Source organism: Lemur catta, chromosome 6, assembly GCF_020740605.2.
Source record: "Lemur catta isolate mLemCat1 chromosome 6, mLemCat1.pri, whole genome shotgun sequence".
In the NCBI taxonomy this organism is placed as follows: Eukaryota; Metazoa; Chordata; class Mammalia; order Primates; family Lemuridae; genus Lemur; species Lemur catta.
Window position 1 is genome coordinate 56304107 of NC_059133.1, and position 24953 is coordinate 56329059.

Genomic DNA, 24953 nt, shown 5'->3' on the forward strand with positions numbered 1-24953 from the left:
GAAAACAGAGGCACAGAAAGGTCAAGTAACTTGCCCAAAATAACACAGCTCTAAGAGCTGGAGCCAAGATTTAAACCCAGGCGGTCAGCTCTAATGTCCTTGCTCTTTACAACTCCACAGCGGTGCCCACCCATGAGGGGGCGGGATCATGCTCTCATTGGACGGTAGCGAGGCTAGAAATAACATGTATCACATGGCAAGAATCTAGCCAGTGGTGACCATAATGCCCAGTCGCTACTATCATCACGACGGGGCTTAGAGATCTACAAAGACCAAGACTTTCCCTCTGCCCCACCCTGTTCCCAAGCATCTAAGGAGTCCTTTTGCCTTCCCCAGGGGCCTGCCTGCCCCTCATCTGTCTGTGCTAAAGGCAGGAATCTGGAGGAGGGTGACCCAAAAGGGGACTCAGTCCAGCCACAGCTAGTGGGATATTTCCCAGCAAGCTCTGTCTGCTCCCGACCAGAGCACCGCCACCAGACTCAGCTCCCCGCTGAATGGACAGGGACACTGAGGCTCAGTGAGGAAGGGGGGCTTCTCGGAGGGCAGCACGGAGTTGGAGGCAGGACTGGGGACAGAAGCCCATCTCTTGACTGCCTCGTACTGTCAGGTGCAGGTGCTGCTGACAGAGGCCCACTTGGGGGTGGGGAGTCAGGGATGTGTGCTTGGAAGTCCACAGCACTGCTGGGGGGCGTGGTCACCCCCACACGGATGCTTCAGAAGGCCTGAGGCTGGACTGTGTTCCCAAAACCCAAGTGAAAGCATTGGCTGGGGGGCCCTTGGGGAGCCTGCAGGCTGTGGCTGGAGCACCACGAAGGCCCTTACGTCTCCCCTACCCTGACCCACATCCAGCTACGCCTTCTAGCCAGTTCCCAGGGGCCATGGGGGTGGAGACTCAGGGGTCCTGGGCCAAGAGCTGTAAGCAACGGGTGTGAGGGCTCAGCCTTCAGCACTCCTATCAGGTCCCAGGGAAGGAAATGGCAAGGCTGGATGGGCACAGTGAAGGGTGCCAGGCCCTGCCTGGTGGCCAGCTACCTTGGGCCTCGTGTTGGGTCCATCTAGGTTCGTGTCTCAAAAGGGTGGCGCCCAGACCACCTGCATCACAAGCACCAGGGCACTTTCTACAAGTACGAATACAAGGGCCCCATCCCTTGCCAAGTCTGAGTCTCTGGGGCTAGAGCCTAGAAATCGACTTCCTTTTCTTTTCTCCATTCTAGGAGGAATCTACATTTTAAGCCAGTTGATTAAACCACCGATGAGCCCCAGGGGGCACAGACAGGGACCTCGGTACAACCTTGCCACGAAGGCCAAGACTCCCAGCTCCCTGCATGCTGTCGCTGGGGTGGCAGGGTGCAGGGAGGAATGCTGAGGACAAGGATGGAAAAAACTTTAGCTGGATACCAACAGCTACTGCCATTTGGGGCTTATCATATCCAACCCATGCAAAGCCCTACACAAACACACTCCTCTAGTCCTGAAAGCCCTATGAGGCTGGGCCTACTCCTCTTCCTGTTTTACAGATGTGGAAACCAAGAATCAGAATAACTTGCCCAGGTTGGGAACTGCAAGTAGCAGCCCTGAGACCCGCAGCCAGGTCTATCGCTAGAGCTGGCGCTGTAATCCCGGGGCCAGTTGCTGCCGCTGAAGGCCCTAGCACAAGCCAGGCAAGCTCAGTGGAGGCTGCCCCGCGTTCGAGACCAGTCTAAGCACTGTGCACAAGCCCGTGAAGCAGGTGTCGTTATCACCCACCAAGTGAGTACACTGAGGCCCATTGGCTCAGGCTGGTAACATCCAGGATGGATCCAGAGCCACCCTGTCTCCTATGTCATTATGGAGGCGGGGGGAAGGGTGTCAGAGAGAGACTAGATCCCAGTTTCAACTACATGTCTATTTTTTATTCAATATATTAAATATATTAATCAGAAAAGTCACATACTATAAATCCAAGAAAATACACAAATATAAATGTCATAATCTGTCATTTGTCTTCTTCCTAGAGTGACAGTTTATGTACACGTGGAAGGAGGGTGGGAAGAGAGCGCCAGCAGGAGGAGGCTGGAGAGGCCTGCCCAGGCTGGTGGGGGGCCCGTCCCTTCCTTCCAACCCCCACTCCCACCTCAACCTCTTCCTTCCTGTATTTACAGCGTCATCCAGCTTATGTACAGCATGGCAGTGTGTGTTAAAAACGGTTTACTTACAAAAAACATGAAGGCCAGGGCTGGGCTGGGGGGTAAGACAAATAGTGGGGTCACCCCCAGGAATGCACCCCCTCCCCCAGGGCTTGAGCTCCCTGCCAACCTCCTGCAGCAGGCGAGAAGGTGGGCCAGTCTGCGGCTCAGGCCTAGGCTTGGGGGTGCTCTGGGGGTCCGTGGGCTAAAGGCACGTGGGGTGGCAAATTAGAGTGCACACACGTGTGCACACGTGTTCCCGGGCTGGGGTCAGAAGGGCAGCGTGTCCATAAAGATCTTGTCAATGATGGGTGGAGGGGGCACCAGGTCCTCCAGCTTGAGGTAGAAGATGCGCTGTAGGCCCTGGGTGCACAGGGTCCGCAGCTCGGGCAGTTTGCCCAACAGGCGCGACAGGCAGCCGGCTGGCTGGGGCTCGCCGGCCATGGCGGACACGTGCTCCTTCAGGCAGCTGGCAATGCGGTTCTGCAGCTCCTCCACCCGCCTCGGCTCCTGCAGCCCGTGCCGCTCTGCGAGGAGGGCACAGGATTACCCACACATCTGAGGACCAGACCCCCGAGGCCCTTGACCCCCCCCCCCCACCTGTAAACTGCTGCCACTGGCCACCCGTCCTGCTCCTCTGGCACGTCACTAAAGTACGAGCCCACGTGTGAGCTGCAGCACCACGTCTGAGAGGGCAGTAACGCTCGTTAGCCTCATTTTCCAAGTGAGAAACCCAGGCCCAGCCAGATTAAATGACTTGCCCGAGGTCACAAACAAAAAATAAAACCCTAATCCAGGACTTCTGGCGAGGCTTGTGGTTTTTCATCTAGACTGTTCTGAGAAGCCCTAGAGTGGGGCAGCAGTGTTTTAGGGGCTACCTCCAAGGAGAGCCGGTTTCAGAACTCGCCACTCCCTCTGCAGCCCAGACCTCTGATCGTGTTCTAGATAGTTGCTTCCTCTGGGAAATTTAAGTGAAAAATGAGGTGGGGGCAGAGTCTGGTGCTTCGAAAAACAAAGAGATCTGAAACCCTGTATGCTTAACACCGAAGTCCATCCTACATAACTGTGTTACATGAAGTCCCAAACAGGCACAGCTAATCTGTGCTGTCAGCAGTCAGAGCAGTGGTTACCTATGAGGGGACAGTGGCTGAAAGGGGGCACACGGAAGCGCACTGTGGGGGCTAGTCACGTCCTCCTTCTTGACCAACATGCTGATTATGCAAGTGTGGTTTATGAGAATTTATCATTTGTGTACTTTGCTGTATGCAGTATAATTGATAGGAAAGTTTTAAAAACAAACCAAAACCCTAGGCCACATACATGACACCTACAGTCTATCTCTCAGGCAGTCTGGGATCACTCAGAGGCTGGCTGGGGCTGTAGAGTCAGATGTAGCAGAGCCCCTCTCCCACTCCTGTCATCTCCACTTCACAGGCGGGCATGAGCATGGGGCAGTGCAGGAGCCCAGGAAGTGCCAGCCCACCCAACGCCCTCCCAAAGACCAGTCAACTCCCTGACACCCACCCCCTTGGACCCAGCTTGGCGCTGGCCACTTACCGGTGATAAGGACGAGAGCAGAGAGGCAGGAGAAGGCAGGGACGTCGACAACCAGACTGTGCAGGGACCTCGAGAAGGCCAGGATGCTGTCAATCCAGTCGCCGAAGCCTCGGGCACACTGCAGCCGGTGCAGCACCAGGCCTGAGCAGAAGATGAGCTTCCCCTCGCCAGGCTTGGACCTGGTGGGCAGGGGGGCATGGAAAGGGGTCAGGGTGGCTCAAGGGTAAGGACAGAAGGCGGAGGGCCGAACAGACAGCAGACAGCTCACCGGTAGGCCAGGCGGAGGATGAAGAGCTCCAGGAAGGCTGACTCCAATAGCAGGTCCTGGTCACCTGGTGACAGCTCGGCAAAGCCGGGGATCTTCTCGGCCCACTTGCGGATAACCTCCAGGGAACTGGAGAGCAGGTCGTAGAACTGCTGCACGTCCCCGGCATCTTCCTTCCCAAAGCGGGGCAGCACCAGCTCTTGGAACTAACAGGGTGGCCCAGTGGGGTCAGCACCCCAGGCAGGGTCCTTCAGCGCCCCCATGTCCAGCTGTGCCTGACCCGTGGAGGCCAGATCCCGGGAGCGAGAGTGCACCCGAGACTCGGCCTACGCTCTTACTTGCCAAGACCCACATGTTAACCCAGCGCTGCAGCTGCCACAAGGAACATGTTTTTCTAACTGGCCACCTGCCTGAGGGGGTCCATTTTCCCATCTGGCCAGCCTAGAGGGGGCTCCTCTATTTCCGATTTGTCAGACTGGAGGGGGGCCTTTTCTAACAGGCCCCAAAGCACTGCATGTGCACCCACAGCCTTCCCAGGAGCAGCAGCAGGGAGGGGCGGGTGGGGCCTCACCTTGGAGTAGTCCAGTTTGGCAGTGCTGGGCCCGGAGTCCAGGTGCGCCCGGACCAGGGAGGTGAGGAGATTGGCAGGGGAGGCATCCGGGGACTGCTTGGGTTTTGAAGGTAATCGGCCCCGCCGCCCCTTCAGGCTGTCTGTGCGGACAACTGCAGAGGAACGGGCAGGGGTGAGGAAGGAAGGGACCCTCAGCCCAAGTGTGCACACCACTGCTGAGACGAACCCCCCACCCCAAGTCCCAAGGACCCACAGCCCCAGAGACCCACTACAGGGACCTCCCCCTACCACCACCCTCACAATCCAGGCAGGTGGATGCTGCCTCCTACTCAGGCCCAGGGATCTGGAGGTAGGAGTGGAAGAAAGTTCCAGGCATGCCCTCCCCTGTGGTCCTCCGGGGCAGAAGCCTGGGGACGCTGCCTGCCCACCCTGCTCAGGCCCACCTCTGCCCTGCTGGGCCCCATCCCAGGCACACACCTTCCTTCACCATGCCCACAGCCAGGCACTTCTGGAAGCGGCAGAACTGGCAGCGGTTTCGCCGCCTCTTGTCCACAGGGCAGTCCTTGTTAGCCAGGCAGATGTACTTGGCGTTTTTCTGCACTGTGCGCTGAGTAGGGGGGGCAACACGGAACAGGCTGTCAGAGGGGGGGAGCCCAGGGGAGGGGACCTTCCAGATCCTGCTGCCATTGCAGACAAAAGCGCTCTCTGTTCACAGCTATTTTTCTAACATTTGGGTGGCAGGGGAGGGAGAGACGGAAGGGGGTGTGGGGGAGAGAAAAGTCTTAGAGACATTGGAGGTGGTTTCTGCCTCAGAAGGACCCAGGACACAGGTTAGGGGCCAGGGGCTCCCCAGCAGTCCAGACACCTGCACTCTCTAATGTGCCTGTGTCGGCTGCCCCTTCGCTGGGGCAGACAGGAGTGGCCGAGGGGCTGGGGGTGGGAACAGGAAGCTAAGCAGGCACCCAGCACTGGGACAAACACACAGCCTGTTCCCGAGTCCACCCCCAGCCCTCAAGAACCAAACCCTCTGCCCAGATGCTTTCATCTCATGCCAGGAACACGAGAGCCTGGGGCGCCCCTTCCCACCAGGACCTTGAGTTGGGGGAAGAGGGGTAGGGAAAACCAGAGGCCGGCCGCCAGAACTTCCCTCCTGGGGACCCCCGCAGCCCGGGTTTCATCCCTCCCTCAAGCTCTCTGCAGTCCCACAGACCCCTGCGTGTCCTGGCAAATGAACAGTTCCAGCCCCTGCATCTGAGGGTCCCTAGGAATGTGGCCCACCTGGCAGGCCTTTCCCCCTTCCTGTGGGACACGACCAGCCAGGATGAGAACCCAAGGGAGGCTGCCACAGACCCCAGCGGTGACAGATCAGCCCCACTTCCAACAAACAGCCCCACCCAGGGTAGCACAATACCTTGAAGAAGCCCTTGCAGCCCTCGCAGGTGCGGACACCGTAATGCTGGCATGAAGCGCTGTCCCCACACACAGCACAGCGGCCCTCACTTCCACCTGGGGCCCCGCTCCGGGCCTTGGCTGAGGTCACGGGCGCATCCAGTATCCCTGAGCCATCCAGGTGTGGGGAGGTGGGCGCCAGGCCTGGGAAAGCTGTGGGCATGGAATAGCTCTCTCCCTCCCCCAGCTGGTGGGCGGCCTGCGAGGGGAACAATTTCAGGGAGCTCTGGGCCAGGCTGGTGCTGGGGCCGGTTGGGGGACTGAAGGAGAAGAAGGCTGGAGGCTGTGGGGGCCCAGACAACTTGGGCAGCTGCTCTGTCCACGCTCGCAGGCCTTCGTAAGTCTGGCTGGGCGAGAAATGGCCGAATGAGCCGTCCCAGGGAGAGAGCTGGGGAGGCTGGAAGCTGGGCGTGGACGGTGACGGGGCTGAGCAGGGGCTGCCATAGTAGTCAGAGCCGCTGGAGGACAGGGTCTCATCTAGTGGGCCGCTCAGGGGGCCAGGGTAGCAGCCGTACACCTGGAAGTCCTCGAACTTGAAGGAGGCAGAGGCAGGGGAGGTGGCCGAGGATGAGGATGTGGAAGAGGCCGAGGAGGAGGCCGAGGAGCATGGCTGGGCTGTTCCTGGCAGCTGGTAGAAGAAGGTGTCAAACTCTCCTGTGTAGCCGTCCATGAAGGTGCTGAAGCTGGGCAGGGCAGTGGGGGCAGCAGGGGCCGCCTCAGGGCTGGCCAGGTCCATAGTGGGCTTGCTGAACTCGGGGGTCAGGGGGTCACTTGCCAGATGGTCACGCGGTCCTGGGCTTGGTGCTGGCGTCCCATATTGAGCTTGGATACAGGGCATCTCTGGAGAGGGAGGAAACCCCAAGAAGGGGAGGGGAAGGGTCAGTGAGAAGAGCTCAAAGCCTGGTCTCAAAGCATATAGGCCCCAGAGCAGCCAGGTGGCAGGAAGCCCAGCCCAGAAATGGGACACTGAGGCATCAGGACCATGCCCACCACAGAACCCAAGAATCCTGACCCCTGGCCGGAATACCATCCCGACCTACGTGCCACAAAGCCCCTGGGCAGTGGCCCAGCAAGAGTGGGCTCAGTCAGAAGGCCAGCCACACCCCAGTCGGCCTGGGAACCCTAGGGAAGGCATCCAGCCAGCATTTCTCTACTGGAACAGGGGGAAGCTGTGTTCCTCCAGCCCCCTGCCCCTCCCCCACTGGGGAAGGCGTGGGTGGGGGCTGGGAGAAGGGTGGGTGGGAGAGGCAGCCCAGCAAAGCCTCAGCCCAGCTCCCAGGAGCAGACATGTTGTTTCTCCAACCAGGCACTTCCTGGGAATACTCCCAGCATACCCCAGCCTCTGCAAAACCTTCTTCTGCTCCCCCCACAGTGCCTGGGAAGAAGGACATCCTGGACATGGAAGAGGAGCCTGGAATGAAGGCCCAGCTGTCTAAGGTGGCCTAAGTAGCAATGCAGGGGCCCCCAGCCTGTCCCCCTTCCTCACCCCCACCTGCATACTGAGTAAAGGTGGCAGATCCCACGCACACCGCAGTCCTGCCATCTGTGGCCGGGGATCCACTCTGCACTGTCTGGGAAGCTCCCAGGAGCAAAGAGGAAAGGAGCCTAGGCCTGCTCACAGGTAACCTGGCTCCAGACCTTTAAAGACCACTTGCTGGAGGGAGGGGTGCGGTGGAGGGAGGGGAGCACAGCCCTCTGCACTTCCGGGACAATGGACAGTCCCTAAGAGGGATGTCTCTGCTACCCCCAATTATTTTTATAAGGGAACTCTCGGAGTCCAGCAGCAGACTTAAGGTGGCTATGCGGGAAGGAGGAGCCAGCTGGTGGACGGTGAGGACATCCTGCTCCTGCCTGGGCTCCTCCACTAAAGCTACGTCTGTGCCCTGAAGAACCCAGAGACTCAGGCAAAGGGGGTTACACACCCCTAATCCTCAGGAGCCTGAAGGAACAGTGATAGCACCATTCAGGGGAGATCCCCAAATTCACAGACAGGTCAAAAAATACTGCAGAGGCGGCTCCAGGACACAGTCACCCCTCCCCCTCCATGTCTGGGGTCTGCATAACTGGCTTCACCAGTCAGGGAGGAAATCTGAGTAAGAAATCAGGCTGGAACAGAGAGTACCACATAGGGGGTACAGCAGTGGGGGCAAAGACTGTCACCACCTCCTGGGCAAGAGCCCAGCAAGTCCTCTGGTCCTACTCTCTGTCCCAACTCCATAGGCCCTGAAGAGGGCACCTCCACCCCTGGCCTGACACACAACCGACCTACACAACAGAGCCCCTTGAAGGCCACGCTCCACCCACCCAGGGGCACCAGTCCACAGGCGTACGGCACCTGTGAGAGGTGAGGGTGGCCACATCTGCCTGCCCTAGGACAGCCTGTGCAGGGATGGGCTGGGGTGGAGGCGGAAAGACGGCAGCCACACAGAACTGGGCGTTCATTCCAGCCTTATTCAAATCCTGTTTCTCCACTTGGACATCCCACATCCGGATCAACCCCCATCAATCTGCCCCCCCCCTTCATGCAGGTACTTAACAACACAAGATATGGACCTATATCTGGCCTCACGGGGGGGGGGGGGGGGGGGGGGGGCAGTCCCACAAGGAGAAGGAAGAGGCGGGGCTGAAGGAGGGAGTGGGGAGAATCCGGCTTCAGGCAGGTCCTGGCAACAATGTGGTTTGCACCTGTTCTGCTGAACAGGCCTCAGGCTGCACCTTACCTGTAAGATCCAACAGGGCCTATGGGGGAGGGGGCACAGAGGTAACCGGCATGTGGAGCTGGAATGGTGGGTGGTAGTATCCCCCAGGTAGCACCACCGCCAAGACTCCAACATTAGCAACTTCCATCCAGGATCCCCAAGGACAAGGGTTTCCATCTCTCTCCCCAGCTTCTCTCTCTCTCTCTCTCTCTCTCTCTCTCTCTCTCTCTCTCTCTCTCTCACACACACACACACACACACACACACACACACACACTCTCTCTCTCTCTCTCTCTCTCTCTCTCTCTCTCTCTCTCCAAGTTCCAGCTAAAACAATCCTCCCTGGCCTGACCCAAAGCAGTCTCCTTTATTCCAACACACAGCAAGCAGCCCTCCACAGATCAGCCACCAACTGAGCCATTTCCTTCAGCGATCCAGAGAACTCCTAATTTAGTTCAGGCAGAAAGTTCAGGGTGGGGAATCCCTGCAAACTAAGCTACAGTCTCTAAAGTGTTAAGAAAACAACTGGGGCAAGGGGAGGGAAGCTGACAGGCTGGGAGGAAGGAGACCCTTTTGGAAATCCAATCCTGATTGGAGTGGATGGATCCCAGCAGCGCCAAAGTTCTGTTATTTTTTCCTCCACTGTGCTGAGACCCCCAAAGACCCTCAAGTACAGAGCAGCTTGTGCTCACTTGGGCACCCTGGGAGACTGAACTAAGGCCAAGCTGCCTGCTGGACAAGTCCCCAACTCCTGGCGCCAACTCCAACCCCCTGCTGCTTCCACCTTGCAGACAGTCCAGCCTTCACCCCCAGTAGATTCCAGTCTGATCTGGGTCCTCATCCCACACCAACCGCTATCCCTCAACCCCAAAGCTGCACTCTACACCGGTCCTCCCGATGCCGACCCTATAATATCCTTTCTGCCCGCGCGTACAGCCACCTCCTTCATGCACCACCCCTAAAACAGATGCACGCTCCCCGAGGGGCACCTACCCGGCCGGCTCCTGCTCCCCCTGCCTGGGACCGGCGCCCCGAATCGCAGCCTGGTCCCGCGTACGCTCCCGCAGTTCCTCCAGTGCACTCCCCCAACTTTCGCAGCCTCCGCCACTGGGGCTCCCCGGCGAGCCGGACCCTCCTCTTAAGCGCTCCGTGACGCACGGGGAGGGGCGGGGGCGCCACTGACGCACGCGGCCCGGCGAGCTTTGGCCATACAAGGGCGCGGGGGGCGGCGCGGTTCCGGCGGGAGGCGGCCAGGGGGAGGCGCGGGGACGGGGAGCCCGAGGGGGCGGGGCGAGGAGGGGGGCCTGGAATGTCTGCGCGCGTGACGCACGCGGGGTTCCATTGACGCAGGGAGCGCGGATTGTTTGATCTATAAATAGTCTCCTCGCGCCTGCCGCGCAGGCTAAAAATAGCAGCTCCCGGACCCGCTAGGCTCCCCACACCAGACCCAGGTCCCGGTCCGGGGACCCCCAGGTCCGAAGTAACGGGCTGGAGGGCCGGAGCCCGAGAAGAGGGCGCTGTGGAGCCGCGGCCGCGGGGCTTCCCCGGACGAGATCTCCTCACCCTCCGGCCGCTCCCGGTAGCCAACCGTGCCCGGTCCCTCCAGCCCCCTCCGTGCCCGGCCCCGCCTTTGCACCCTCCCAGGTCCGTACTGGAGGCCTGGGGTTCAGCCCCTGCAGCTGCGGGGCGGCCAGAGCAGGCCGAGGGCTGGGGCGGGTAGGTCGGGGACACACCCTACCGAGCCTGCGCTCACACACCTGCCCAAGGCGCAGCTTGTGCACTTGACTCGTCTTCCCTAGCAGGCTCTGAGGCTAAGAGGCTGCCCCAGAGACAGTTAGAGCCCTCGCTTAGTCCCTCCTGGCAATCTCCCCTGCGAAGTACCTTCCCAAGGGTAGGGGTTTGCCAGGCCCAAGCTCAGCCAATGGGCTCTGCTCCACACGCTGAACTTGGTTTCTCACCAGTTCTCTCCCCAGCCCCTTACAGGGTGAGTGCACCCTAGCTGGGAAATCACCGAATTTCAGAACCGGGTGGAGCCTGAGAAATATTTTCAAACTTGTGCGAACTCTTCCCCATTTTATAAATAAACGCTCAGAGAAATAATGGCACTTGCTCAAGGTCACACAACGAGGCGGTGGCACACTGGGGCAGAACCCTGGACCACAGACTGCATCTCTAGGGGATCTTTTAATGCCCTTCTACCAATCTCTTCCCCCTGCCCACCATCAGGGAGCACCTGCCCTCCCACCCCACCTCCAGCACCCCGTGGGGGAGAGCAGCTCTGACCAGTTATCACCTGCCCTGTGGCACAGGGAACAGCCTGCCAGGGCTGTGTCAGCATAGCCCAGGCTGCAGCCACCTGGAGCCTTCTCTGGTCTGGCTGTCACCTCTCCACCTCCATATCCCCAGAGCCTGGGGAGTCCACCTGCTCCTCCCCAGAGCAAGGTAAGAGAGGAAGGAAGAAGGGCTAACATTGAGGAGAGAGCCCTGTGCCCCCTGCCCCATTCCCCTTCTCCCATTTAAGTCAACATCCGTAAGAGTTCTGCCTCCACTGAGCCTATACCCACCGACCCTGCTCTCACCTCTTCTGCTCACCCTACAGCACTTCCCTCTGCCCTGAGGCACTGCCTGCTCCTCACTTCCACCCTCACCTCCATCACAGGATTCCCACACCCTTATCCCCAGCCCCCGCTTCTGCACACTCAAAGGTCCCACAAACACCTCAAACTTCATCTATTCCAGGCAGAGCTTGTCATCTCTGCACCCCCTGCCTGCCACCTCATCTCTGCTCCTGATGCCCCAATTGCAACTTTTCATTTTTTCCTGAAATTCTTTTTTGGAACATCTCCTGGACACCCCCCGCCCTTCCTACTGCCAGCCACAGCCACCACCTCACTGGTCCAGCAGACTAACCAGATATGCCCCTTGACCTCTCCTTCTCCTCACTCACCCCCATTTAGAAAACTACCCCTTAGGCCGGGCACGGTGGCTCATGCCTGTAATCCTAACACTCTGGGAGGCCAAGGCGGGTGGATCATTTGAGCTCAGGAGTTCGAGACCAGCCTGAGCAAGAGCGAGACCCCATCTCTACTATAAATAGAAAGCAATTAGCTGGACAACTAAAATATATACAAAAAAAATTACCTGGGCATGGTGGTGAATGCCTGTAGTCCCAGGTACTTGGGAGGCTGAGGCAGAAGGATCACTTGAGGACAGGAGTTTGAGGTTGCTGTGAGCTAGGCTGACACCATGGTACTCTAGCCCAGGCAACAGAGTGAGACTCTGTCTCAAAAAAAAAAAAAAAAAGAAAACTACCCCTTAGCCAGTCTGTCTCCTCTTTCTAAATCCTCATGGTCCACCATGTATGGAGCAGTGTTCATATACAGCTGTTCCTTAAACAACGCCAGTTTGAACTGCAAGGGTCCACTTATAAGTGGATTTTTTTTCAACCAAATGCATTGGCAGGATACAAAGTCTGCATATATAGAGGGCCGACTTTTCCTATGTACGCAGGTTCCATAGGGCCGACTTCAGGACTTGAGTATGTGGAGATTTTGGTATACGAAGGGGTCCTGGAACCAATCCCCCACAAATACCGAGTGACAACTGTAATACCACTCTCATTCAGAGCTCCCCATCCCAACATACAATCTCAATGTGAATGAGCCTGCAGAGAGCTCTGGGTTGTCCCAAACCAACTTCCAAAGACCTTCAGGGCCAGCTGGGTGAAGAAGAAGTATGTGCAGGATAGTGCCAATTGGACCATGATCCCCAGAATCCAGGATCCCCACGCCACTTCCACCAAAGTTTTGTTTGTATTTCTCCTGGGTTTTTGCATAAGATTTGGGGGAATCCTTTTGTGGCAAATGGTTCTACAGCTAAAATAGGGTTTGAAAACACTAGCAGAATTCAAGTCCTCCCATTTTGCAGATTAGGATGCAAGGGTTCCAAGAGGAGGTGCACCTTGCTCATGAGCACACAGGTCCCTGGTCTGAATCCAGCATCTCAGCATCTAGCCTCCAGATCTGGGCCTGCAGCCCAGGTCCCACCTCCTTGAGCTGTTGCAGGTTGTAGAGTCTGCAGTCCTGCTGCCCCCAAACCAGAAAAAAGGTGAGGAACTGCAGCTGCCACTTGGCCATGCTTGAGAAGGTCTGAAAATACCACACTCTGAAAATAAGTAAATAAGGAGAAAAAGGCAAAGTCCCTTTGTGGGAACACAGGAGGGGCCACTCATACAGGTACCCATGTGGAACACCTAGCCCAGGACAGAGGAGAGAGGTGAAAGGGCTTGGAGACCCCAGGCCTCAAGGGCCCTCCAGGGAGGGTGGCCTGGGGCTCTGCAGGAGTGGAGCCCACCTAAGGCAGAACTCTGGGGAAAGGTATAACTGATGCAGACTTTGGGAGGCCTAGAGCAAAAGCTGGTTCCAGACTGGACAGAGACCCCCAGTGGACCTCCAAGTCCAGCCTTCAAAAGAACAAAGTCAGAGTCAACAGCTCATTGTGGGGGAGGTTAAGATGGGAAGGAACAGGTCATGATGGGAGAGGTTATCTAAAACTAGAGACAAGGACCTGAAGGGAAGGCCAGGCCATATAACACAGGAAGGACAGGGAGAGGTCATGCTGGAGATGAGACAGCCCACCTAGTCAGGCCCCCATAGCCAGCTCGCCAGTACCCCCACATAAGGACCTGGAGCTAAACCTTCCCAACACCCACTTTTGCACATATTGTTTGACCCACTGGGCACATTGTTTCTCCTCCTCCCTTCTACTCTATTCCTGCTCATCCCTAAGACTTGAGCTCACCGGTCACCCTCCTGGACCCACCCAACTCTGCCAAGCACCCTCTCAACAGGGGTGGGTCAGACCTTGGCTCAGGCACTTCACATGGAGTCTCCCATTAACACCCTCCCCAACCCTTCCAGGTTTGGAATTACAACCTGCATTTTATAAATGAGGAAACAGAGGCTCGGGGACAGGACTCGAACTAAGGTTCCCTAAATCCCAGTTTTGCGCTGGACCGACTGCCCTTGACTCTGAATTCCTGGGGCTGTGGCTTCTGCCCATTGGCTTTGTTTCTTATGAGTGCACCATGAAACGAGGCACACATACACTGCCTGGAAATTGGAAATGGGGGTGCCTATGAGGGGTATTTGGTGGGGCTAGGAGCATTCTGGTCCTCAATCTGCACGATGGTTACACATGGGTCTTCACTCTGGAAAAGCCATCAAACTACACTCAATTACACACCTATGATTTGTGCACTTTTCTGTATGTATGTTATGCTGTGTCCAAAAAAAAGTTTATTTAAAAAATAGCCATGCCTAAACTCGAGACACATATTTATTCCAGTGGATGCAGCAGATTCAGCTGCAATTTACTGAGAACAAATTCATTCAAGTATGTGTTTCTGAAATCATAGTGGCTGTTTCTCATTATATATTTGTTCTATCAATAGAGTACAAGTACAGTTAGGAGAGGCTGCAATATCTGGTCCTCGTGCTGACAACACAATATGTTGTCTGAACTGTTCACCAGGCCCTTAGCCCTCCTCATCAAACCTTATGAGGCCCGAGGACTTATCACGTGCTCAGACCCATCCCTGCCCGCCAGTATGTGAACACCACGAGGGCAAGGGCACTGTCTCCCGCACCTTGGCAGGAAGACCCATCATACATCCTCGTACTTACATAGTAAGTAGCCCAGGGCAGTATGGGCAGCCAATGTCCACTATCATCCCCCAGTCAAGACAGTGGGTGTGCAATTGGGTAATAGGAAACAGAGGAAGTGGAATTACACGGCCCCTTTCCCACGCTGCCCCCTCCAACCTTGGGCTGGGCCCCGGCCCTGCTGAGCAGAGGGCAGGAACTGCCCTGCTTTCACTGAGACCATTCCCACCCCCAGGCCCCACGCCCTTCCCCTGGGGTGGGCAGAAGGCGTGAGCTTTGCCTTCCAGCTGGGAAGTGGTCCAGGGAGCTTCCCCTCCTCAACCCCAAGGCCTATTGCCAGCCCTAACCTGGCCACTTCCTCTTCCTGCCCTGACAGCGGGCAGGGGGATTTGTGCTGTGGGCAGGGAAGCATTGCCCACTGCCCCGGGGGCTTCCCATGGGCAGCTCTGGGAACCAGGGGTGAAGGGTCGGGCCTGGGCCTCCAGCTCTGATCTGGCCCCTGCTCTGGCCCTGCCATATGACCACACGTATCATTACCTCCCCAAAACAGGCTCCCAAGGATGCAGACAGATCAGCCAGTTCTCCTCCCTCTCCCCCCAGTCCTCAGCAGGGGCAAAAAATGGAAGAGCTATCAGGGCATCTTTGACCAGGAGCCAGCAAGCCTGGTGTGTGGCCTGGGGGCAGTCCCTTGCCCTCTCCGAGACTGTTTCCTCATCTGCCCAATCCAGACAAGTCACAAGCCCTGGTGCTGAGAGAATTCAACTCACTAATGGAAGGGAGAGGCTCAATACTGAAATTGAGCACTGGTGCCTGGACTCTAGGGGCCTGCAGCAGAATCTTGGGGCTGGCAGAGTTGGTGGGGAGGGTGACGGCAGCAGGTGGGGACAGCAGACACCAGGGTCCTCAGCTGGACTGGGGAGCCAGCAGCCCTCCTTCTCCGAGAACTAGAGATAAACAGTAACCCCATCCCCACTTCCCCCTACTCCAGGGCTGACTGAGAGGAAATAAGACTGTGTCCAGAGATGTGGTTCTACCCAACCCTGGGAAAATTTCGGACTCTGTGTGCAGCAAGGGTTCAATTAGAACTCTGGAGAAAGCTGGTTAATTAAGGAGGTCAGGCTATGGCCACAGAAACTATCTTCAGTCCAGTGATTCCTCTGCACCCATCGCCCTCTCAGGCCAGAAGAAATGACAGCATTAAGGAATAAGATCAGACTTTAGGCCAGGCACAGTAACTCAACGCCTGTAATCCCAGCACTTTGGGAGGTTGAGGCAGGAGGATCATTCGAGGCCAGGAGTTGGAGACCAACCTGAGCAACATCGTGAGACCCTGTCTCTCCAAAAAATAGAAAATTAGCCGGACATGGTGGCGCACACCTATAGTCCCAGCTATTTGAGAGGCTGAGGCAGGAGGACTGCTTCAGCCCAGGGGTTTGAGATAGCTGTGAGCTATGATGGTGCCACTGAACTGGGCGAAAGAGTGAGATTCTGTCTCAAAAAAAAAAAAAAAAAAAGGATCAGACTTCAGGAATAACAGCCAGACAGGGCTGGAAAACACAGACAAGATCATGGAGTTCCTCTGGGAAAGGTCGGCCCACACCTCAAGTCTCCCTCCAGGACCCCTTGGTCTCTTGAGCTCCTGGCCAGCTCCTCTCTCCTCCCACCTTGGAGAGTCTCCCACCACCTTGCAGAACACTGACACCCACCAAATGCCCCCCTGCCCCTGCCCAAGGTCTCCACCCAGCCTCCACAGGCCAAATTCAAATTCCAAAATAAAAACCCTGTGATAACGAGCCCCAGCCGGAAAGACTGATGCACTTTCCTATTGTTAAAGTATTTTTAGACACAGGCTCTGGATTCATTTAGAGACTCACGTTCAGAAAGGGAAAAAAATTTTTTTGAGAACTGGGAAGGAGAGCACAAGAGCCTCCCACGTAAGGAGCTGCCACTTATTCCATGCCGGGCCAAAGTCCCTGGCACGGGTCCTGGGAGCGTGTTTGTGGCAAGCTGGCTGGCGGACTTGCCAGACCTCGCTCCAGCCCTGCTCTTTCGGCACCAAAAGCAGCCGGGAGGCCCGGCACGGAGGGCAGGCAAAGGGCTGAGGGCTTTGCAGGATGCCAAGGGCCTGGCCAGCCACCTAGTCCCGACCAGTGGGGGGCTCAGGGACCCCACTCAGAGACCAATCTTGAGGGACCCTGGTGGACACCAGCATCACCGCAGCGTCCCTCTCATGCCTGAGCAGAGCCGCGCCTCGTCCGGGCTGGGGCCACAGGAGAGGAGGATTGAGACCCTGTAGGCAACCTCTGAGGAAGAGACAGGCAGCATCACCTGTCTGATTCCACCTCTCCAGTTCTCAGTCACAGAGTGTTCCCAAGTCCAACTCCCATCATCCAGCTGTGGCCAAGCCACACTCATTCCTCAGGACAGTCAGCCACACTTGCTTCCTCCTCCTCCCGCTCCTCCTTGAGACCAAAGGGTTTGGCCTGATGGGCACAGTGGGAAAAAATCCGAACATCCCAGCCCCTGCCTCAGTGTCCTCATCCCAAGACTCACCAGCTTCCTCCTCACGATCTGCTTTGACCTTCAGCAATCCCGGACGACCACACAAAGGGAGAACCCCAGGCTTGGTTGGGGGCTCTTCCTGGTGGCCTCAGGGAGCCCTGCAGGGTGAGACGTGACTGTCCAGTCAGCCTGTCGTCTCGGCTGAGGCTGTGCACCGACTGAGTGGGCTCTGGATGTGGAGCTGCCTCCAAGGCAGCGTGTTCTCCTCTGTTTATATAGCAGAAACCAGAGCCGGCCTCTGGGGATGGGGGGAGCTGCTTTGGGCCCTCTTGGCTGGGCCAGACTTTGGCCCAGGTCAGCAGGAACCCAAAATAGTCAGCTGACGGGAGCCCCGGCGTTGAGCGTGACCCTGGGCCCATGCCCGGGCCTGGCAGACAGGTGCCCACGTCACAAGACCAGCAGCCCTAGCACTCATGGGGCCCCGGCTGGCAGCCCCTCAGGGTGGCCTTGGCAGTGTATCTGGCATGGGAGTTCCACCGAATCACCACCATCACCCAGACAACGGGGTAAACACAAGGAATTCTGCCCACCAGGGCTGCTGTGTACCCAGAGGGAAGGCCCAGCACACGAGAAGCCAGGTCTGGGCTAGGGGCAGAGGTGGGGGCCGAGTGAAGGGAAGGACACCTGGCCACTGCTGTCACTCACGTGCTTCCCAAGTCCAGATCTCCAGCTGACCAGAGAACACCTGCTTCTCCCACTTACAGTAATTCCTCTCCCTGTCCCCGGCCCAAGGCTGGTGGCACAGAGCCTGCTGCCAGCAAGAGGCCAGGTGCATACCCAGACCAGCCCCCGGAACAGGAGGCCCTGCTTCCCAGGGCTTCCCTCCTTCCATGCAGGCTCGGAAGGGACAACCCATCCTCCCCACCCCGGTCCTCTGGGACTCTTCGCACCCTGAACGCTAAGCCCATGTGAGTCCAAAGTGTGGACTGTCAGGGAGACGCTGAACCAGCTCCTGCTCCATCTGGGCTCTCTCAAGGCCTGGGGGGCCTGCTGTCTTGGGACAGGAGGAAGGGACTCACAGGGCCTCTGTCCAGAGGCCAGGTTGAGCTCCAGCTCCCCAGGCACAGTAACCAGGACTACGGCGCCCTTAGCCCCATCCCACTATCTCCTGTCTCCTGAGGAAGGCCTGGCGGAAACCCCATTCCCGCCCTCTACCCCTCATCACAGATCAGCTTGAGCCTTCTCTGCAGGCACCTCAGACAAGGAAGGCGTGTCCTCCACCATGAGACCAGGCATTTGGGCTGGCCGAGAACCCAGGAGACCTGGATCCTAGGCTTGGCTCTACACGTCCCCACTGCAGGACCTTGAAAAGTCACTTCTCCCCTCTGTAGCTCCGTGTCCTCATCTGTAAGAGGGGATATGCTAGATCACCAAGGATCCCCCCGGCCACAGTCGCAAGTCAGGATTTTCCCTCTCAAGGATGCTGGACAGAGATACTAGAAGGTCTGTCCCTGCTTCCCAGTCACAGAAGCCACCTCCCCATACCACAGACTCCACAGAACCTACAGGCTTGCCGTGGTGAGGAGGGTGGTCACCACCCTTTCAGGGAGAGAGGGGTGGTCCAGGCCTTCCCTTTGTGCACTCCCCTGTGCAGTGTCTACATCTGGACACAGGCCAGCTCCCCCACTGCCACGTCTGCCCCTCAATACTCCCAGCCCAGCCCCAAGCTACCCTACCCCATCCCACCAGCTTCATGCTGCCTTGGGAGCAGCTGTCATCTTCCCTTCCCCCATCAGCCCTTGTCACCTGGGCCCAGAGCCCTCTAGCCCATCCTGCTGAGAACATAAGGCTTCCCCCATCCTGTCCCCACATTACCCCCACCTCTGAAGAAATCAGATCTCCCCATGCTAAGCACCACCACGCCTGCCACCTCTGCAGGGCTTCCCCCTTCAGCCCCCAAACCACATCCGTTTTAGGCAGCTCCACACCCACCTCTGCCCCCAACCCCACCTGCTTGGAGGCCCCAGGGGTGTTCAAAGGGCAACAGCAGAGCACTTACCTCTCTGGATGGACCAACAGGCCTTGGCCAACACTCACACTACCTCTCAGCCTTCAGGGCCAGGCAGAAGGAGCCAGGATGCCAGGGAGGGGCAGGAGCTGGCCTCTGTCCATGGTGGAGGCCTACAGAGGGAGAGACAGTGTGAGCAAGAGAAACTGGCCAGCAGAGACATATCCTGGAGACAACACAGCCAGGAAACAAGCAGGAGCAGGACCCAGGCCATAAGAGGGGGACAAGCCAGCCCAGGGACCTCCCCGGGCTGGGCATCAGAGCCTAGGGGCCCACCCCGCAGGCAAACAGCTCTAGGGTGTGGGGTGTGGCCAGGAGCTGCAGGCAGCATCTGGGGCATCCCAGAGCCACTGAGACACATACCAGCACTCGGCCTCCTGGCTCCCAGCCCTTGACATGCACAAAAGGGCATTTTACAGGCAGAGAGAAGGGAGCTAGTGTGAGGACAGAGCAGAACACCCCTCTCTCCTTAAGGGGCTCCAGCTCAGGGCCGGGGCTCCATGCCCCTGTCTCAGGAGCCCAGCTTTCAAACAAGAGCAAAGGGGACTCTCAGAGACCCTCTGCGGTGGAACTCCAGTCCCAAACCAGGAAGGCCCAACTTAGAGCAGGACAGGCAGGGGCACAGATGCTAGATGCCGGCTCCATCACTTATCGCCTTGAGCAAAAAACATAACCTTTGTGCCTCATGTTCCTCATCTGTAAAAATGATGGCACCTCTAAAATTAACAATTATAGGAAGCCAGGCACAGTGGCACGTGCCTATAGTCCCAGCTACTCAGGAGGCTGAGGTAGGAGGATCACTTGAGCCCAGGAGTTCCAGGCTATAGTAAACTATGATGACACCCCTGCACTACAGCCTGGGCAACAAAGCAAGATCCTGTCTCAAAAAAAAAATTATAGGGTATCATCAGGCTTAAAACAAGTTAATGTGTAAAGGACTTAGAATAGTGGTGGACACACATAGCTGCTACATATCATTATTAGGAGAAATTACATGAGGATACATAAAAGCCTAACCTGAGACCCTGGTTCCCCATCTAAGCCACTTCTAGGTTCCTGGCCTCTCCTGGCTGGAAGCCATTGTGTGCCCCACCTCACCCTGGGCCTCTTCAGCTCTCTCCTGCCCCACTGGGGCCAAAGCCCCCTTCAGGGCACCCCAACCCACATGTCCCCTTCTCCTTTCCCACCCTCATTTAGTGCTCTCTCTAGACTGTGCCCAGAGGGAGGGCAGGACCAGCCATGGCTCAGCCCTCACTGGCTACTGGGCTGCCGCATGCCGAGAGAAAGCCTGGGAAAGAAGTAGATGTTTCCATGTTGGGAGACAGAGGAGACAAGAAGCAGGGCCCCAGAGGTGGGTGATGGGCGTCCTCACCCTGTCACCCTCTCGACCTCTGCTCCATGGTCCACAGGCCCAGGGGAGCTCCTCTGGCCCATGGTACCCAGCCTCTCCCCTGTTAGAGCTACCAGCACCTCTCATGTTTCTGTGGCTATTACGGGGAGCAGGAAGTGAAGGCCACAGGAGAGAAGGAGAGAAGGGAGGAGTTGGAGCACTTCCAACTTCCAAACGGAAAGCAAAATGAGGCTTCAAACCTGCCCCAGCCCACAGACTACACCTGCTCCCCAGAATGACAGTGCCGTCCTCCCATACCCCGGAAATGGGTCTGCAGGTGCCCCCAGCCTTCCCTGTCCTCCCTACCAGCCCACAGCTGAGGAGGAAGGGGAGGGAGGGCCAAATTCCACCTACCACAGTCAGGCCCAACCTGAGCACCCAGGCCTTCCCCATCTGTGTCTGAGAACAGGGCCAGACTCTGGCTCCTAGGTGGTACCCAGAAAGTGATCCATGATACCTTCAAACAGGTATCTGATCAAAGTACCCCCCTCAACAGTGACACCACAGGCATTTACTGAAGACCCGCTGGGGCTGGGCAGTGTGCCCTGAACAATGGGTGAGCCAAAATGAGCCCACCAAGATCCCTGGGCCCCAGGAGCTCATGGTGGGGGACGAACCACAGTGAACTACAGCCAGCACTGTGCAGAGGGCAGCCCAAGGGCTGAGCAGGCTTGGAGGAAGAGAAAGTGATCCCTCCAAAATGGGTGGAGCACCAGGCCCGACAGACTGCAGTACCCAGCCCCTGCTCCCCTCCTCACCTCATCTCCCCCACTCACTGTGCCCCAGCCTCACGGGCCTTCTTTCCCCACTCAAGGCCTTTTCTACTGGCTGTTCCCTCTGCCCAGAAAGTCACTGCCCTACATCTGGCTGGCTGGCTCCTCCTCAGCAATCAAGTTCCCATTCCCATGTCACCTCCTCAAACAGCCTGCACCCCCACCCCACCACATCAGCCCGCTTTAGTTCTCTCCATAGGTCTAACATTCATCTGCTCACTTGTTTATCACCTATCTACCCAACTAGAACATAAGGACATTATCTGTCTCTACCCCTGCAGTCTCTAGGCCCTGCTCGGCACTAGCTGGTGCATGGTAAGTGTGTGTGGGATGTGGGGGACCCACACACGCCTGCATGGGACCTGGGCTGAGAGGAGGTCAGCTAGGTGAGGAGAGCCTTTCCAGCTGAGGGGCTGTCCCTTCTCCCTAGGGGCATGCAACACTCAGAGGGTTCTTCTTTATGGTGAGTCACAACCCTGACTCCAAAAAACCCCAGAAACCTCATGGGCCCACCAGAAACCTTCTAGTCCTATCAAGTATCTGAGTCTCTTTTTAATTAAACTCCTGCTTGCAACAGGACATGGCTAACAGATTCTCTGCAACCGTGGTGGCTTTCTGGGCACAAGCTCTATATTGGCCAATGTCCCCACCCAAAAATGGGCATATTACTATTATCAGCAATACCAACAGCAGCTAATACTTGTTGCACAACATGTGCTAGACACATTACTAAGCACTTTACATGAATTTTCTCTTTTCGGCCTCACAATGCTATGAGGAAGGAATTATTATTATGCACATGTTTTACCAATGAGAAAACTAAGGCCCAGAAATGTTAAGCAACTTGCGCAAGGTCACAAAGCTAGGAACTGGCAACACTGGGATTAGAATCCAGGGAGCCCAACCAGAGAACCCAGAACCAGGCATCCTCCCCCAGCCCCCTGGGACCTGTATAGTGGGCAGAGGCCTCAGAGTGCACAGAGGAGTCTGACTTGCCCCCACCCAGGGAGCAGGTGAGAAGCTGGTGTCCTGGGTTACTGGGCCTTTGAGCCAGGCACAGAGCCTAACTCCTGAGCTGACCTTAACTCCAACACAGGCCTTAATATTTATCATCAGTCTCATTCATCTTGTTAGTCTTGGCCCATCCTTCTGCCCTGTCATCTTCATTTAGAATCTTGATTTTATCATACTGTACACTTGTCATTCCTCTCAGCTCTGGGTCACTACAAAGTCGGCTGGCTTCCTTTTCCGAGTCTTCATCCAAGTCACTGATGTAAATGTTCACTTGGAGTAACATCTAGGATCAAGCCTTGTAGCCAGCACCAGGCCCAAGGCCAGGCGACAGCAGCCCCTAATCCATCAGCACCCTTTGGGTATAACTGCTGTGAACGTACCTACCTCTGCGCAGCCTGCGTCTTCCCAGCACGCCCCTAATACTAGCCCCAACCCCAAATTAATAATGCACTCTAAACCACCGCCGCTGCATGTCTCCCGTCCACCAGGTCACCTATCAAAAATGGAGACGTACAAAGGGAATGTCCCGAAGTCAAGAACTGCACCCTGCGTTCCCCCAACCACAGGGAGGGGGGTCTGGAAATACCGCTCTCCCCCAGGTATAAGGCCATTATCAGGAGAGAAGACGCTGTGGCAAAAAACCACGCCCGGGAGACACAGGACTCAAGTCCGAATCCCAGCTCCGCGTCTGACTCCATGAGACCCCCTCCAGGTTCGGTGTCTGGCGCAGTCCCACCAAGGGCTTGCGTCGCGCTATGCCGGTCCCTCCCGGCCGGGTCTCCTGGAAGCCGGGCCCCGGAGCTCCTGGAACCCGTTCCCCGCAGCCGGCGGGGAAATGGAAGGAATTTCTCTGGCCTGGCCACCTCCAGCGCCCCTCGCGGGCCAAACCCCACCCTTGGCGGGCTGGGGAGCGAAAGCGTTGGCCGTCGCACTTGGGGGCTGACTCGGAGCCAGCAGGCTCCGCTGGGAACCCAGTCCCTCCCCCGCTGCCCAGGTTCCAAGCAGGACTCCCGGCGTGGCCCCGAGCCCGCCCCAAGGCATCCGCAGGGGCCCCCCGACTCGCCTGCCTCTCCGGGGGACCACCTCACACCCTCCCCGGAGGCCCCCTCACCTGGCCCGGCGGGCTCGGCTCGCCTCTCCACCCCCGCTTTCCGGGGTCGCGCACCCGCCGGCCCCGCGCCGCTCTGCACCGCAGGGGCGCCCATGCCGGGAGGCCGGGGGTCGCGGGGGCCCCGCCAGTTCCGCCGCCGCCGCCGCCGCCTCCTGCTCCTGCAACCGCGCGGCCGCGGCTGCGCGCCCCCAGCCCCGGGGAGCCCCCCGCCCCGCAGTTCCGGCCGCGGCCGCGCCCCCCGCCCCCGCCCCCGCGGCCGCCCGCGCGCCGTCCCAGTCCCGGCGCGCCTCCCCCGGCGGGCGGGCGGGGACCGTGACGCGTGCCCATTGACGTCTCCGGAATCCCGGCGGCGGCGGCCGACGCAGCCTCATCAATGGGGCTAAAAATAGCGACGCCCGGAATAGCCGCGAGCGCCCCGCCCCGCAGCCCCCCCAGCGCACCGCCGCACCCTGTTACATAACCCGCCCCGCTGCGGCGGATGGGGAGGCTGTTTTCCAGGTGAGGGTTCCGAGGTGGCACCTCAAGGAAACAGCAGACCCGAGCTCGGTTATAAATTTATAAATTTACCCGGGGCTTCCCCTGAGAAAGAAGTGGAAAGAGTGAGGCCCAGAGAGGCTCAGCGCGGGCCCCAAAATTACACAGCAATTAGGCTGCTTGAGAGGACAGGGTTCCGGGCCTCTGAGCCTGTGGTTGCTCCCAACGGCATTGCCCGGCCTACATGCCACCCCAAGGCAAGGAACCCAGGCAGCAGGGCAGCCGGCTTCCACATGAGAAGGCAGCTTACAGAGAAAGAGGACTTCAGGGAAGGGTGAAATTTCTCCTGAGGAGAAGCATTCCCAGAGGCAGGGGTGCAGGTAGCGGCAAAGCCCAGGTGATGGATTCACTAATTGTGGCTGCTCCCATATTACTATGTGACCTAGGACAAGTCACTTAACCTCTCTGAACCTCAGTTTCCTCACCTATGACATGAAGATGGAATATTATACACCTTTTCTGGCTATCAGGGCAACGGAACGGCTATGGAGGTGCCTTGTACACAGCAGGCACTCAGAGTTAGTTCGCATGGTTGCTTTCCCCTAAGGTTCTGACTTCCCCAATCCACAGGAGCGCTCAGAGACCCACCACAGAGGCCAGGAAGCCCTGGGAGGCCCACCCTCCGCTGACCAGACTCTCCAAGCACAGGCTTCCCAATACTCCCTGAGAAGAGGGGTACTTGGGAGGTTCCTCGTTCCCACGTGTCTGGAGCCCTCTTTGGAAATGAGAGAACCACCTTGTCCTAAGCAAATCCTGCTCCCCCAACAGCCACCCACTCAGGAGTGGCTGGTCAGGAGGCCACTATTCAGGAAGGCCAGGCCAAGGTCGGAACAATGGGGCTGGGGTCTGGCTGGGTAGGGTTTGGGGCTATCATGTCTGTTCCTGTACTGCCAGACAGGCAAGGCCACGGGGGAACACATCCATTAGGGAGGATCCAGTCCTGTGCCCTGCTGTGCCAGTCACTAGCCCCCTGCTCATTTTTGGAGCCGCCTTAAATTATGAGCATGCTATACAATCCCCAGCACCCAGGCCAGGCCCCACGCAGTAAAGAATCTCCTGCATTCAAAATTCTCCAAAAGAGGCCCCACATCCCCACTCAGCCCTCATTCCAGGGGCTAAATTCCTCTCCCCACCCCCCTGCCCACCTCCAGAAATCCTTGTCTGGACCTATCCTAAACTCCTGGTAGAACTA

General features: G+C 57.7%; 1 protein-coding gene across 3 annotated transcripts; it reads right to left on the reverse strand.

Moving 5' to 3' along the window:
* Positions 1–1870: 1870 nt before the first annotated feature.
* On the reverse strand, positions 1871–23394 carry NR4A1 (nuclear receptor subfamily 4 group A member 1). Of its 3 annotated transcripts, XM_045553957.1 has the most exons (8): positions 23228–23394; positions 18931–19052; positions 5970–6847; positions 5036–5165; positions 4559–4710; positions 3991–4193; positions 3723–3901; positions 1871–2692 (listed from the first exon to the last, which is right to left on the reverse strand). In XM_045553957.1, exons 3-8 carry the CDS (start codon positions 6843–6845, stop codon positions 2436–2438), a joined length of 1797 nt encoding a protein of 598 aa, XP_045409913.1. In that variant the 5' UTR covers positions 6846–6847; positions 18931–19052; positions 23228–23394; the 3' UTR covers positions 1871–2435. The 3 variants fall into 3 exon arrangements, with proteins under 3 accessions (XP_045409913.1, XP_045409912.1, XP_045409911.1); XM_045553956.1 differs by lacking the exons at positions 18931–19052; positions 23228–23394 and adding an exon at positions 16923–17404; XM_045553955.1 differs by lacking the exons at positions 18931–19052; positions 23228–23394 and adding an exon at positions 9700–9855.
* Positions 23395–24953: the final 1559 nt, after the last annotated feature.

What these genes read in the sequence shown, in the direction of transcription:
- NR4A1 (XM_045553957.1), bottom strand. Translation starts at nt 6,845, where the DNA reads ATGCCCTGTATCCAAGCTCAATATGGGACGCCAGCACCAAGCCCAGGA. An exon ending in TGTGGGCATGGTGAAGGAAG is followed by an intron (nt 4,711 to 5,035) that starts GTGTGTGCCTGG and finishes GTTCCTCTGCAG; the next exon opens with TTGTCCGCACAGACAGCCTG. An exon ending in TGCTCTCGTCCTTATCACCG is followed by an intron (nt 2,693 to 3,722) that starts GTAAGTGGCCAG and finishes CCCTCCTCGCAG; the next exon opens with AGCGGCACGGGCTGCAGGAG.